At 59.8% G+C, this 14,983-nt stretch overlaps 1 protein-coding gene across 3 annotated transcripts in view; it reads left to right on the top strand.

The window, feature by feature from the left end:
• CDH22 (cadherin 22) overlaps positions 1 to 4,027 on the top strand; it is a 66,089-nt gene extending 62,062 nt beyond the window's left edge. For 2 of the 3 annotated variants that reach the window (XM_064167852.1, XM_064167853.1), the window contains one exon: positions 1,187 to 4,027. In XM_064167852.1, the coding sequence (XP_064023922.1) occupies positions 1,187 to 1,725 (539 nt within the window). In that variant the 3' untranslated portion in view covers positions 1,726 to 4,027. Of the gene's footprint in view, positions 1 to 894 lie in introns of all 3 variants that reach the window. The other variant, XM_064167854.1, reaches the window with a different exon arrangement.
• The last annotated feature ends 10,956 nt before the right edge of the window (positions 4,028 to 14,983 follow it).

Genomic DNA, 14,983 nt, shown 5'->3' with positions numbered 1-14,983 from the left:
TTACCTTGACAGGCTGGAGCTGGGAGCTCCTTGCCTGCTGCCATGCTGTGCCCACAGCAGGCATCTCGCAGCAGATGTGGCATCTGTGTGTCCCAGCGTGGTGGGCAAGAGTGGCAGGTGAGAGTTCTTGTCTTGGAGTGCTGGAGAGGGTCAGAGCATGTGGGCAGAAGGTGCTGCTGAGGTGCACACAAAACAGAGCATTGCCCAGTTCAGGATCTGCACCTTGGGAATGCTGCTGGCTGCCACTGACACGTGGGCACAAGGTGTGAAGGTGCAGGGCAAGCATGGGTCTGTGTGTACGAGGGACAGAGCACAGACAGAGGTGCTGCAGTGCCCTCAGGGCACAGGGCAGTGTATGGACACTGCTGCAAGCCCTCCAGCATCAGCGCTGGCTCTCAGCTGGCTCCTGAGGCTGTCTGGACACCTGTGGTGCCACTGCAGTGTTTGGTGACATCTTCCCACTGTCTGCTGCATCTGCACTCAGAAGCCCCTTTCCCGCAGGGTGCACTTTGCACTGGTTTCATTATCTGCCTAAAGCCCAAAGGACTGAGGTGCAGAGGTGTGCTCAGAGGTGTGCTCTGAGGTGTGTTCCAAGGTGCAGAGGTGTGCTCAGAGGTGTGCTCTGAGGTGTGCTCCGAGGTGCAGAGGTGTGCTCTGAGGTGTGTTCCAAGGTGCAGAGGTGTGCTCTGAGGTGTGCTCTGAGGTGTGCTCTGAGGTGTGCTCCGAGGTGCAGAGGTGTGCTCTGTGTTCCAAGGTGCAGAGGTGTGCTCTGAAGGTGATGTGTTGAGTGGCCCCAGACACAGCTGCGGTTCACTGCCACCTGCTCCATAGTCACTCTGCCAACACTTGGCTGCTGCTCTGATTCATGCACCCCCTTCTACTCATCCTCTGCAGAATCCATCCGTTTGTCTGTCCAGCTGTGCCTTCATCCATCTGTCCCTCCTGTCTCAACGGTCGCACTGCATGGGAAAGGAAGCTTCTGGTCTGCACTGGAGTCCAGGCGAAGCCCTCTCCAAGCCAGTGACACAGCCCAGCTGCCACTCGCTGAGCCTGGCTGATGGGAAGCAGCTGGCATGGGGCTGCCCATGCCGGAGGGCACCATGTCTTGGCAGGGGCTGTCCTCGCCCCGTGGAAGCGTGGCTCTCTCAAACCCCTATGCCTGTCTGACTGTCTCTTCCTTTCCCAGTGTTGGTCCTTCTGATTCTCACACTGAAGCGACACCACAAAAGGCACCTGGCAGCTGAGGATGACGAGGACATGCGGGACAATGTCATCAAATACAACGACGAGGGGGGCGGCGAGCAGGACACGCAGGCCTACGACATGTCAGCCCTGCGCAGTCTCTATGACTTCAGTGAGATCAAAGGTGGTGATGGAGGTGGGGGCCCAGGAGAAGGGGGCCCGAGCAGAAACCCAGCCTCCCAGCTCCACTCCCTCCCACAGTGGGTGCAGAGCCCAGACCTGGACTTTTCCGTGTTCAGAGACTACATCTGCAGGAAGGTGCAGCAGGCAGACGAGGACCTCTCAGTGCCGCCCTACGACTCGTTCCAGACCTACGCCTTCGAGGGCTCAGACTCCCCCGTGCCCTCTCTCAGCTCCATCAACACGTGGTCCAGTGGCTCGGAGCAGGACTTCTCCTACCTGGGGGGCTGGGGGCCGCGGTTCCGGCAGCTGGCAGCGCTGTATGCTGGGCGCAGGGGCGAGGAGGACAGTGAGGAGTCCTAGACATCCTGCCAGCCCCCTCTGCCTCCCGTACCAGGGCTCCACGCCGAGAGGGGACAGCCTCTGCCACCAGCTGGGCTCTGCAGGCACTGGGCTGCAGCACAGGACCAAGGAGCACCGACCAACGATGTGCTGCTCAGCCACCGCCCCCTGCCCCGGGCACCTCTGACCTGCACAAAGGCTGGAGCAGCCGAAGGAGCTGCTGCAGCCATCCTCATCTCCTTAGCAGCAGTCTCCGTTAAACCACTACCCACTAATTTAAGGAAGAAACTCCAACTCCAGACAGCTTGCAGGGGGTTGTGCCCTGCAAATTACCATTTCAATAGATCTGCTCAGTGAGCCCAGCTGAGGAGAGGAAGAGTAAACCAGGAGCCTTTTGTTGTCTAAATTGTTTTTGTCACTTGAGTCAGAGCATCTGAAGTGCTTTGATTTCCACGGGAGCTTTCCTTGCAGAGGGTACAGCTTTTAATCTCTTCAGCTTTTCCTTCTTATATTTGCTGGGGTTTTGGAGTCTGTCTCCCTGCACCTGGACTCCCGGGCAGTGCCCGGCAGGCGGCACAGTATCGGAGGGAGTATGTTGGGTGCAGGCTCCACAGTCAGGTCCTGCACGGGGTGATCACTGCCCTGCAGCCCACCTCAGAACACTTTCCCCCGAGCTGCTGCTGCTTCACTGCTTACACCTTTCAAAGGTGCTGATGATGTGGAGGGGCTCTGCCCTGTGCTGCCAGCAGGCAAAATCTGCAAGATCCTAATGTGCCCCACAGCCCTGGTGACAGGTGGGGATGTCCTGCCCCCTGCTGAAGTGTGGTGCTACAGCCCGAGCCATGGTGCTGGGAAGTGGCACACCCTGGGCCTGAGTCTGCACAGCACAGAGGTAGCACATCAGTGCACTCTGGCTGTCATCTGGTGTTGAGGAGAGCTCTGCCCCAGCCAGAGGACCATGCTGTAGGGTGTGAGGGAGCTCCAGTCCCCTGGTGTGGGGGGATAATTCCTGCTTACACCCAGCTGACAGCAAAGCAGCACCACTGGCAATAGAAAAGCCATCCCCAGGGCACATTCCTAAGGGCAGATGCTGCTGGTGCCACGCTGGTTGCTGCAGGCTGGGCAGCAGGTCTGTGACACCTTGGGGACACAAGGTGTCCCCATGCTGACACAGTGCCCATCAGGAGCTCCTGCAGCAGAGCTGCCTTGGCATGAAACCTCTAGATTTGGGAGGCAGGTCAGGAAGAGGCTGTCAGGAAGCAGCATGGCTCCCTGGATTGCAGATGGTGCTGGAGAAGAGTGCCCAGTGGCTGGCACCTTTTCAGCTGCTGATTTCCCCGGGCCAGCAGCGCAGCACTGCAGCTCCTCACCCGTTCATGTTGGAAACCTGCAACTCTACCACTGACAGGTAACTGGGAAGGGTGTCCCAAGGCCTGGCACATCCTGGGCCTGCCATTGGGTTTGTCCTTTTCGTTTAGCCACAGACTGTCTGCTCTCCTGGGAGCTGTGACTGTACATGCCCATGCCTGCTCCCCTGTTACTGTGGTTTGCTTCACGCCTGCTGGCCTTGGTCCCTTGGCTGCAGGACACATCTCCGTGGCTGCTCCTGCCCTTGGCTGCCCCCGCCCACTGCCACCCTGTCCACCCACACAGGAGCTGCAGCTTGGCTTTCGCACCAGGACCAGGAGCTGCTTGCTTCTCAGGGTCTCTCCAGTCCCCACCCAAGGAGGTGTCAGGTGCCTGCTGCTGGCACCCATGCCCAGCGTGCTGCTGTTTCACTGTGATGATGCTGGGGAGGCAGCCATGGCCAGGAGCTCTGGCCACGCCGCCTGGCGCAGGCGATGCCGCGGCGCAGGAGAAGGGAGAAGCCCTCTCCTTCCTCAGGAACGTGTTTGTGTTGTCCCTCCGGGCTGAAGAGCTGTGCCGGAGCCCCTCCGGCGCTGGCCCTTCCTCTAGCCAGGCGTTGTGCAATAGCAGGGCCCCGTCCATAGGCGATGGGGCCTGACAGGGTCGGTGTTTAGCAGCCCCCCATCGGGTGCCCCCTCCCCAGCCAGCCCTCCCGACGCGCATGCCCGCATGCTTGCGGCTCCCTTCGCCCCGCACCGGAGCGCGGGAGGAGCGCGGGGCCGGACCGGCCGCCCCCGTGTGCCGCCTGCGCTGCCGCCGCCGTGCCCGGCGAGCTGGCAGGCGCCGCTGCGTCTGATGGAGTCGCTTTGGTTTTCTTTCTCTACCCAGATGAAATTAGGAGGTTGATTTCCTCACCCTTATTATTTTTGGAAGGCCTTTGTAGGACCTGGGAATAAAGGATTTCCTTCTTGTCTGACTGAGGCTTGCTTGCTTTGGGCTTGTTCCCTCGTGTGGCACCGGCAGCGTGGACCCATCCTTGCCTTCCCCGCGGGAGCAGGCTGGCTGCTCTGCCTGCAGCCATGGCATGGCCTGGCACAGCCAGTTCCCTGCCAGCAGCCAGCAGCTGCCGTGGTTCCCGCTGGCTGCTTCCTGTTTTCCGTGCAGTGCTCAGCACAAAGAGCTTCTCCAAGGGCAAGGTCGATTTTTATGTCTGAATTTGAGGGAAATGGACAAAAGTGCCCTTGGCTTTCTCCATCTCTTCAGGAGAAGGGCTGTGCTGTGAGTGGCATGAGGTGCTGGGTGCATGCTCCGGGCTGGCCATGGTGTCTGTGTGCCATGGCTGCTCCCAGCTAGAGCCATCCCTGCATCAGGGCCAGGCTCCTTGGCATGGTCCCAGCAGCATTTCCGTGTGGGAGAGTAGCAGCAGCTTGTCGGGGGAGGGGAGGGAGCCTGCCTGCCTGCCTGCTTTCCTCCCAGCAGCCTTCTTTAATGCTCTTTCAAAAGTGCATCTTTAGCCTTGTGCCCTTGAAGTCGAGGGCAGCCGCGCCAGTGTCAGCAGCTGTGTGCTCCAGCAGCTCTGGACACATCAGCCAGCTGCTGTCTGCAGAGGGCTGCTGGTGGTTGCTGTCTGCACTCTGGGTTTTCAGGTCAGGATCTCAGAAACAGGAGCTCTCATACTTCAGCCAGCACAGACCTGTGCTGTCTCTGAATCCTGCTGACTTCAGGCACCCAAACAAGCAGCTCAGTTATCCTGAGCCTGAGCTCAGGTGGCTGCAGCATCCCAGGAAGTGCCTGCAGTTAGCGTGCTCCTGCCAGAGCTGACAAGTGCCTACTATTGAGTGTGATGAGCCTGGGCCATGCAGAAGGATTTGCTTCTTGATATTGTAGAGGAATAGAGAGAGCTGAAAGCAACAAATTGCGAGCCAGAACCAGATCTTTAACAACAGAAGAGAAGGATTGTCGAGAGCTCTGATTGCAGAAGCATCTCTGAAGATGTTCTAAGAGCTCCAAGCCCCTCAGCACAGCCCCTTTTGAGGACATTCTTCTATAACACCTTCTCTCTCTTCAGCAGTGGCACAGCAGCCCCTGGCTTCTTGCAGGGCAGGGTCGGAGCCAGCTGATCTCCCTCTTGCTTCTGCAGAAGCCCATCCTGCTCTGCGGGCTGTGTCCAGTGCCAAGTGCGTCTTAGACCCAGGGGCTGAGCTGGGCAAGCCCAGGTGCTCTGCTTGGGTGTGAAGATGCTTCCTCTAGGTGAGTTTTCTTCCTCCAGAGGCAGTCCTGGGGGTGTGGCACCATTGGCACCACAGCATTTGTCAGCAGAGAGCAGGGCAGTGGGTGCAGAACAGGCAGTGGCTGGGCAGAGCAAAGTGGGTGTGTGGGGAGATGGCTGCTGTGTGCTTGGAAGTTGTGGTGGTGAATGGAACTGGCCATGCTGTGCCCTGCATGCTGGGGGCAGCAGCTTCAGGTGTTTCTTGGCCTAAAGGAAGTCTGCTGCAGCTGGTTTGGCAGAGGCAGAGGGGGCAGTGCCAGGGGAGCTGCACTGCCTGGTGGTTTTGCTGAAGAGCAGCTGCTCCTCCTGCCCAGCTCCTGCAGCCTCACCAGCCCTCTGAGGCTGAGGCAGGCCCCTTGTCCTACAGGATGCAGCCCACAGCTGTCTGCCAATGGAGCATGGTGGCATTTGCCATTTTCCCTGTCTGAACAAGTCCTGCCATGTTGGTGCCCCTGTGCTGTGCCAGCACCTGGGCTCGGCAGCTCCGCTCCTGGCAGCAGTCACCTTTGCTGCCTCCGCTCTGAGCCACGGTGAGCTCCAGAAGGCAAAGTATCCAAGCCTCCTCCAGAGAGTTATTTACAAAAGATGGATGTGATCCACTGGGACCATTAAGGGGCAGTAAAAAAAGGGCAGTGACATCTGCACCCCCAGGAGAAAAATACATCTCTGGTGAGGGAGTGCAAGCGAGGCTGTGTGAGCCTCTGCCCGCGCTGGTAACTGCTCAGGAGGGCAATCACTTCCCAGCTGTGTCCTCCAAGGGAGCTGCTCTGTCACCAGGAAGCTGACTGCTGCCACAGCTGATACACCACTCCCTGTGTCCTTGCATTTACCAAGCCCTTGAGCTTCTTTTGGGGCTGGTATCAGACTTGCCCTGCTCAGCACAGTCTCAATTTGTCTGCTCAGTGCACAGAGCAGCTCTCATCTGGGTTTTCTTGCTATGCCACCGCGCTCTGGTTTGTGCTCTCTCCACTGCCTCCTGCTCCATCCTGGAAGTGTTTCCAGCATCCTGGAAGTGACCTAGGCCTGTGATCTGCAGCGGCAGGTGCTCCTCCCACTCACTGGGGAGGACAGTGATGAGTTCCCAGGCAGCTGTCATGTGTTGCCACAAGCCAGAGAAGTTAGAGAGAAACAAAACCTTTGAATTTGACTTGGCCTTGGAAAGTTGTTCCTGGGCAGTCAGTCAGAGGGGCTGGAGCCTCCCTGCTGCCTGGCTGAGCATTCCAGGGCAGTGTGTGGAGGTGGGCACTCAGGCTGCCTGCCAGGACACTTTCTGCTCAGGACACGAGCTGCTCACATCCCAGCCTGGGCTCTCCCCTGGTCTCATCATCCTTTTCTGGATGAGTGAGGATTTAATGACTGTTCCTCAGATTCTTAGGAAGCTTTTCAAAGCTGGACCCAACGCAGGTGGACAGAGCCTGAAGCAGCTGGGATGTGTGGCTGACACAGCAGAGCAAAGCCAGGAGCCCCTGTGCAGTGATGGCACAGCCCCACAGCCCCAGCGCTGTAAGGAGCCTCCCTCAGCCTGCCCACACTGCTGCCCTTGCCCTTTGATGTCACAGCAAGGAGGGGCAGACATGGGAGAGGGAGCTGAGTGCCTCAGCAGCTGGCTCTCCTCCTGCCTCTGCTGCTAGTGCATTTGCCAGGCACTGCTGGATAGGATGCCAGGTGGGTGCTCCTAGGTATCCCTCGGCTACTGCCAGTGCCAGCGAGTGCCGGTGGCTGGGAGGTTGCTAACTGCCCTGCCCAGCTGTGCTGCAGGTTGCTGGACATGCAGTTTTCATCTGCTGCATGCAGAGGAGCTGCTCAGGGCAGCGTGGAGCAGCCCAGCTGCTGGCTGGGGAAGCAGGCTGCAGCCGTGTCTGAGCAGGATGCATCATCCCCTCAGCCAGCCCTCTAACCACAGTAACTGGGGAAGCTGTAATGCCCGTTGTGTTGGGGGAAGCAGGCTCTGCCAGCAGCCAGCATCCACCGCAGCTGAGTCAGCCCCCAGCAGCTTACTCCGCGGTCAGAAGTCGCTCACCTTTAGCCAGCAGCCAGGCAGCTGCTGAAATCCCTCCACACTGCAGGCAAATTAGCACTGAAAGCCCTCATTAGAGCCACCCCGAACCGCCTTTCTTCTTGCACAGGGCTGTCTGGAAGGCTCAGCTCGCAGGCTGGGGCAGCAGTGCCGTCGGAGGAGAACAGGAAGTGCAATCAATGCTTGTAATCCTGTTAAATAAAAAGGTACTTGCTGGTAGCTGCCAACATCTTTACAAAGCTGTGATTTCCCTGGGGAGAGCCCTTATCAGCTCTGGCTGCGTGTCACTGCCTGCTGTCAATCCATCAGGCTTCAGTGGCACTGGCATTACGAAGGCAGGCGCTGAGGTGATCACGTTTAGCCCGAGAGTGGCACAGATTGTCTTGACATTTGCCAAGCATTCCACCACGAGAGCCATCTGACTTCAAGGCTTTCTCCCCAAAGAGGTTAAAAAACCCCAGAGTGAGGCTGCTGTGTCTGCAGGGTGCTGGGCAGCCTCAGCACCCTGCCTCCTGGGGAGGAGGAGCAGGGTGAGGGCACGCAGGTGTGATGGCCATGAGTGGAGGGACCCAGTGAGTGCCACCAGCATGGAGTGCAGGCTTTTGGTGCCTGTCGGGCAGTGGAGAGCTGCCCTCTGCGTTTGCATCCTTCTCCAGAGCTCTTCCATGCAGCTCTGAGGCCTCAGCCCATCAAAGGCTCACTTTGGAGGTTGAGCCCCCAAGAGCTGTTGCCCAGCCCTGGCCTGCTCCAGCCACCTGCTCCCCAGTCCCCTCAGCTCCTTGCACCAGCAGAGGGGAGATCCCCCGAGCACACCTGGGCAGCTCTGCTGGGCACCTGCTTTGCCAGCAGGGACCAACACCTGGTGCCCTGCCATGCCAAGGGCTGCTGCCCTGGCACATCTCCCAGGAAGGGCTCAGCTCTTCCCACGGTGGGGAGAGAATGCTCCCAGCCATGCACCAAGGGAGGCTGCTCCACAGAAACAGTGGTGAGTGACCTGAGATGAAGTGGTGTAAGGAGCTCTTTAAATCACTCTGACACCTTTTCCCAGCAGAAGTTAATCTCCTCTAAAGGGCCCTGGTGCCTTCCCTGGGCGCTGCTCAATGTGTGGGGCCTGCTTCTCAGGTGCAGTTCACTCCACTGCAGAAAATTACATTCTGCCACCAGAAATGCAAACAGACAGTAGGACCAAGCAGCTTGAAACCCCAGGGCAGCTTATGCAGGTGCTGCAGCAGCACAGCTCAGTGTCCTGGGTTCCTTCCCAGGAAGCTGCCAGAGGTGCTGGAGTCTGTTGTGTCCAGGTGGGTTGACTGGGAGCCTCTGCTGCTTCCAGCTCTGTCTGCCAGGACCTGCAGCACCCCAAATGCAGAAAGATGGCTGTAGGATTGCAAGGTCAGTCAGAGCCTTCCCTTCCCCTCCTCTCCCTTCCCCTCCCTGCAGCAGGCATTGCTGGGAGCCAGCAGTACCATACTCCTCTGCCAGGCTGCCCCTGCCCAGGGCTGCACAGAGCCAGTGCTGCCGCAGCACAGTGATCCTCTGCCACTGCCCTGGGGCCACTGTGGCCCAGGATGGGCCTCTGTGTGCATAGCTGATGTGGCACAGGCCAGAGCCCCAGGTCCTATCCCCTTGTCTCCTGCTTAGATTTGCTTTTGCCAAGTTTGCCCCATCCTTGCCCAGCCAGCCAGGACATAGGATCATGGAACTGTTTTGGTTGGAAAAGACCTTTAAGATCACTGAGTCCAGCCATTATCGACCTCCCTCAAGTCTGGTCCTAAACCATGACCCTTAGCACCACTTCATCCCAATCTGCCCCACCCTGCAGCTGAGGAGGGCTGAGGAAGGGTGGACAAAGAGGCAGGTGTGTGGCTGGGACAGGCAGATATCCACAGCATTAAAGAGCCTCCCCAGGCCTGCCCAACACAGGGTGCTGAGGTCCTGCTCAGCCTCTGCCCGTGGCTGCCTGACAGGTCTGGAGCCCATTGCTTTTCTGTCATCTGCTGTGAAACCAGAGGATAATTTCCAGGATGTCATTCTCATTCCAAGGGGAAAGCTCATTCCCTCTGATGTGCCCATAAAAAGCTGCTGACTTATGGCTGCCTGTCTGTGGGCTTGCCCATCAATCCCTCATGGGGGCTGTGGGCAGGGGAGCAGGGGCTGAGGGGGTGCCCCTGTGGCTGCTGTGCTGCTTTTACCACCCATAAAGCCTCTGACACATTCCTCTTGGCTCGGTGCAGCTCTGCACTGCTGAGCTCCCTCATGAACGTCCTCCAAGCATGTTCTCCCCGTGGTACCTATAAATAATTGAGGAGCAGCTCTGCTCTGGCTTCCGTGCTGCAGCCTTCTGCTCCTCCAGTGAAGTGGCCCAGGAAAACGACCTTTGCTTCTCTCATTTGCCAGCTTTGCAGTGAAGGGGGTCCTGGTGCAGCGTCCCCACACTCCCCTCCCTGCTGTGTCCCCCAGGCCATGCAGGATGCTCCCAGGCCTCTGGTGTGCTCCATGCAGTGAGGTAAGCACAGACCAGTTGGGCTCCAGACCTTGTCCTTAATAGAGAGTGGTGCTTGGCTCCTGCCCCAGGCACTGCCACACATAGAGGGGTGGGTGGGCAGTGCCTGGCACCCCAGGCAGAGTGGTCTGGTGATTTCAGTGAGCAGGGCCTCTGAGTGCTCACAGTCTGTGGTTCCCAGGTGCTGCCCAATCTGCACAAGGTTCCTAGAGCTGCCCAGGGCTCACTGCACCACGAGCAACCTGCACAGGGGCTGGGGCACGGTGCCTACCATCTGAAGTGGCTTAGTGCACTTGAATGCATTTCCAACATCCCTAAATGTGTGGGAAATCCACTGGCCTGGCAGGGACATCCATTACTGAGACCATTAGTCTCTGCTGCGGTCCTGGCAGTGCCCGATTCAAAGCTGGCACTGTGGGACAGCCTGCCACCCATCCCATTGTGGGACAGACCACCCCAGCCCTTCTGCATGTCCTGGCACAAAGGATAGGTGCCATCCTTGGTCTGAGCTCACAGGCAAGGCAGCAGCATGGGGCATGGAGCATCAGTGTGGGATGCCAGCGTGGGCCCCCAGCAGGCTGCTCAGCCCCTGCAGCAGGGCCCTGGCTCTGGTTAGAGGCACACGCTCACACCTGCCCCCCCACACCTCCTGCCACACAGGTCCGGGCTTCCTCTGTGCCCACGAGCAAGTTGCTTCTTTCCTGCCTCCTGATGACAGCCACCAGCTCCCCCGTGCCAGTGGGAGTCATCAGCAAGCATCACGTTGGGAACTTGCAGTATAAATAATGAGAGCTAAAATCACCTCTTGTGGTGCTGGCAGCAGCACCAGCTCCAAGGTGCTGTAGCAGAAATCCTGGTGTGATGCCATCTGCCCCAGCAGCCCATGCCCTGCTGCCCCTTGCCTGTGCCAGCCTGCAACCAGGCTTCCCCCAGCTGTGTCACTGGTGTGCAGGTGGGCATACACAAGGCACAGTTGTGCCATGGCCATGTGCAGAGGTGTACATGGGGCACACCCTCCTTGCCCAGCACAAAGGCAAGCAGGGAGCCATAGCAAGGTGTTCTGGTGACAAAGGACCATCCTTCTGGCCTGGCAGCAGATTGGCACCACCATGCCTTGGGCCAGGCTGACAGCATGGGGATGCAGGGCCGAGCATGGATGTCCTGCCCCCATGCCCACACAGGCCTGCATGGCATCACACATGTGCAGCAGTGGCACATACTGAGGCAGACTCTGGCTGTGTGCAGCCACGCAGATGCCCATGGGCACATAGGCACAGCCACTGCCATGCATCATGCAGATGCCCTGACTGATCGTGGGGGTACCTTAAAGCAGCAGCTGTGGGACTCTTCCTGAGTGCAGCTGGGACCACCCTGATGACTTCTGAATCTCCTCTTGTCTTTCAGCCACATGCTAATGAGGGCTGATGGGGAGGTCAGATTGCTGTTTGCCAGCCTTGCCTTGTGCTTTGCCCTGTCACTCCTGCACCCAGCTGTCCTTGCTTGCTGCTGCCTTTCCTTGCTCAGCTGCTCCACGGTGACAAGGACTTGGGGTCTGCTCCCCAGAGAACAAACTTCAGCTTGCTGGGTCGGAAACTGCTCTGCTGAGCTGTCTTCTCCCACCAGTGAGCAGCAGGACTCATTCTGGGGGGTTAAACATCCTTCTGCTGCTCCCCAGGGATGCTGCAGGTGTTGCAGGACAGGTGCAGCCCTGGGACACTCAGGGCTGCTGCCTCTCCCCCACACTTACAGGTACACAGTGCGACCTCATCCTTTGGGCTGCAGCAGGGAGCTGGTAGTGCTGTTTGGCACGGCTGGTGGATGGGCAGCCAGAGGGGTGCCAGCGGGAGCCTGGAGCGGGAGCTGTTGGTTCAGTGCCGGCAGCATCCCTGGATCTGCCTCTCCCTGCTGGGTCTCCCCAGCCCCGTGTAGCACCAGTCACACATTTATCAGGGTTAATGAGGCGTGCAGCAAACGCACAGACCAGGCAGAGCAAGCAGCAGGAAGACAATGCACGGGAGCAGGGGTGGGATAAGGCAGCATTTTGTGCCTGCCTGGGGAGCAGTGAGGGCCATGTGTGCCCTCGCTGGCTGTGGCTGCACACCAGCAATGCTCCCTGGGTGCACCCGTGGGCATGCAGCAACGCTGCCGTGTGCTCACCACCACCTCTGTGCACACAGGCCCACAGGAGAGAGGGAGCAGCCACCCGTGTTCAGGAGGAGCCACTGCACACTGGCACAGCACTTAGGCCCTATTTGCATACTTGCTTAATAAAAAAGTTATGGCTGCTCACAGCCCCATCATTAATTACCCAGCATATTTTCTTTTAATTCCTCCCCCCTTTTTTATTACAGACTAAGCTGTTACCCTGCTGACTCAGCAAAATCTCCTCAGTGCTCCACCAGGACGAGATGTGCAATAAATATGCACTTATTAAGTGTGCATTACAGCCACACAAGCTGGGAGAAGTAATAAGAGGCCCGACAGAAAGCTGAAGTATTTATGCATGTACCCAGGGCCGCCTCAGCTATTTATTTCCTCACAGAAATCAGATTAGATAAGCTTGATAGCTCCTGGTGTGATTGTGGTGGGCATCTCCAGAGGCCTGCCAGCTGGAGATGTGTGTGATGGAACAAGCTGAGGATGGGCTGCAAAGGTCCTGCCTGGCTGTGCGTGCAGGCAGGGCCCTCTGCCAGGGCAGTGATGCCCCTCGGTGTGGTGTGCTCTGCCCCTCAGTGTGGTACAATGCCCCTTGGTGTGGCATGATGCCCCGTGGAGTGCGCAGCCACCCTGCAGCCCAGCCCAGCTCACCTGCCCGGTCAGGCAGCCAGTAGGCATAGTGGGCAGGGAGGACACTGCCCATGCCGGCACCGTGTGGTGATGCTTCGTGGGGAGCACAGTGCTTGGAGAAAACCTCTTGGGATGTGGAAGGCTTTTCCCAGGAAATTTGCCTTTTCGATCCGTTTGCAGCACCTCTCTTGCCTCTCCCGTTCGCTGCGGGCGCTGCCAGGCAGAACTCAGAGCACCTGCGAGGGCACAGCCGGAGCCCCCCGCCCGCCGCCCTCCAGCAGGCACCGCCCCGCGGGAGGCCCAGCAATTAGAGAGCGACCTGATTAGTGCTGATTGCTCCTCTCCGACATCCCTGAGCTCGGCGCTTCCTGCGGAGCTGCTGACGCTGTCCGCCGCGACCCCAGGGGCACAGCGAGGGGCCGGGGGGGCATCGAGCCCAGGGGTCAACTCCCTTCTGCTCTGGGGGCCGGGACGCCTGCAGCTCCCCCGGGACCAGCTTTTCCTTGTGCCTGTGCCCTCGGTGCCCGCGCCTGCCCTACCGGTTCCTGCCGTCCCTGAGCTATTACCGGTGAGTTTTTAACTGGCACGGGGGACGTGCGAGTTCTGCGCTGCCAGCACGGGGCGCGGGGAGCTGCTGCCAACCAGCCTGGCCCCTCCAGTCACTGTGTGCCTTAACCACAGCTGCCGGCACTCGCTCGGTGCCCGCCAACTCGCAGCGGGGCAGTGGCGTCCCTAGACCCCATGCTGCCGGTGCCCTGGGCACAGGCACGGTCTGCGCTGCCCCTGCCTCGGCACAGATCTCTAGCCACAATGAAACCCTGCCCGGCTGCCTGCCCAGGAGGCAGAGGCGGCTCTTGGAGCCGTGCCCTGCGCCTGCCCACACACATCCCGTGCTGTGCCGGTGCTTGATCGCCTGCGCCCTCCGGCAGCCGCCTCCACTGAGCCCTTCAGCCGGACCAGCAGCTGCCAGGCGCGGGAGATGCGCGGGGCACGGCGGGGCTGGGAGCGCGGCCGGGGCGGAGGGAGAGCTGAGCCGGCTTGGCAAGAGGAGCTCAGAGCCACGGCTGCGGTGAAGCAGGAGGGAGCAGAGCTCAGCAATTAGAGCGCAATTAGCTCCAGCAGCAGGCGGATTGTAAACTGCAGCTCTGTGCCAGCTCCAAGCACCGAGCACACGGCAGGCGGGAGCGAGCCTGCAGCCTCTGCCCGGGGCCCAGCCAAGCCGCAGGTGCAGAGCCACAGTCCCCGGCACCCTCCCTGGAGACTTCTGGCATCCAGCCCTGCTCCCTCGCCCCGACAGGCCGCCGTGGGAGGGCTGCCAGGAGCAGCCTTGGTGGGTGTCGTTGGCCCTGCCAGGGCTCTGGGGCTTGGCCTCAGCAGTGGCTGCTGGCTCAGGGCCTGGGATGAGCAGTGCCACTGGTGGCCTTGTCACAGAGGCCCAGACCACGCTGCCAGGGTGCAGCAGCCTTGCTGGAAAGCTGGCAGTGGGACCCCTTGTCCTGTAGCCAGTGTGGGGACCAGCTCAGGAGTGGGCACCCTGCAGTGAGGGGACCCTGTGTGCCCAGTCCTGTGGTGCCAGAGAGGAACAGGGCTGAGCATGGGCTCCTTGCAGGAGCTGCTGCAGCCGGGCAGAGGAGTGTTGAGTGTTGTGCTGCCAAGGGGACGAGTGGCAATTGAAGTCCTGGGTATGACCTTGCCTCAAGCAGCTTGTTCCCAGCTGCCACCCCAGGAAACTGGGAGTGTGCAGGATGCCAGCGCTGATCCACCTGGAGAGAAGAGGACACACACCCCAGGTGCCAGGTAGCCATCTGGGCCCTTGTGCAGAGTGGGGCAGCCCTGCTGCTTCGTCCCACCACAGGGATGTGGCAGGGCTCCTGTGCAGCCCTGGGGAGGGGCAGGATTCCAGGGACCCTGTTCTGGAGCCCCACATGCTGCCTCTGCTGAAGGAACCCATGGCACCACTGCAGGACAACACCGTGCTGCCCACGGGGCTTGTGGCAGCACTGTCCCTGGGGATGGCCCCCCTCTGAGGCATGCCCAGGGGTGCATGTCCCAGCCCTCTTTGGGCATGGCCATGCCCCCAGCAGGGTGCCCCATAGGTTCTGTCCTGTGGATTGTGCCAGCAGAGGGGCTGGTGTGTGTGGAGCTGCGTGCTTGGCAGGAGCTGGCAGACAGTCACCAAGCCTGCTCCGGGGGGGCGGGGGGGGGCTGTACCCGGCTGCGTGGGAGGCAGTGTCCCGAGGCTGGGGGGGCAGTGCTGTCAGCCTGCTGAGGCTGATGCCTTTCATCTCCGAGTTACTGGCTCATGTCAGGGCAGAGCTGGAAATGTCAGGGAGTGCTGCAGGGTGACCGTGCAGAGTGG

This window comes from Pogoniulus pusillus, chromosome 29 (assembly GCF_015220805.1).
Source record: "Pogoniulus pusillus isolate bPogPus1 chromosome 29, bPogPus1.pri, whole genome shotgun sequence".
In the NCBI taxonomy this organism is placed as follows: Eukaryota; Metazoa; Chordata; class Aves; order Piciformes; family Lybiidae; genus Pogoniulus; species Pogoniulus pusillus.
This window is presented reverse-complemented; position numbering and strand designations above follow the sequence as displayed.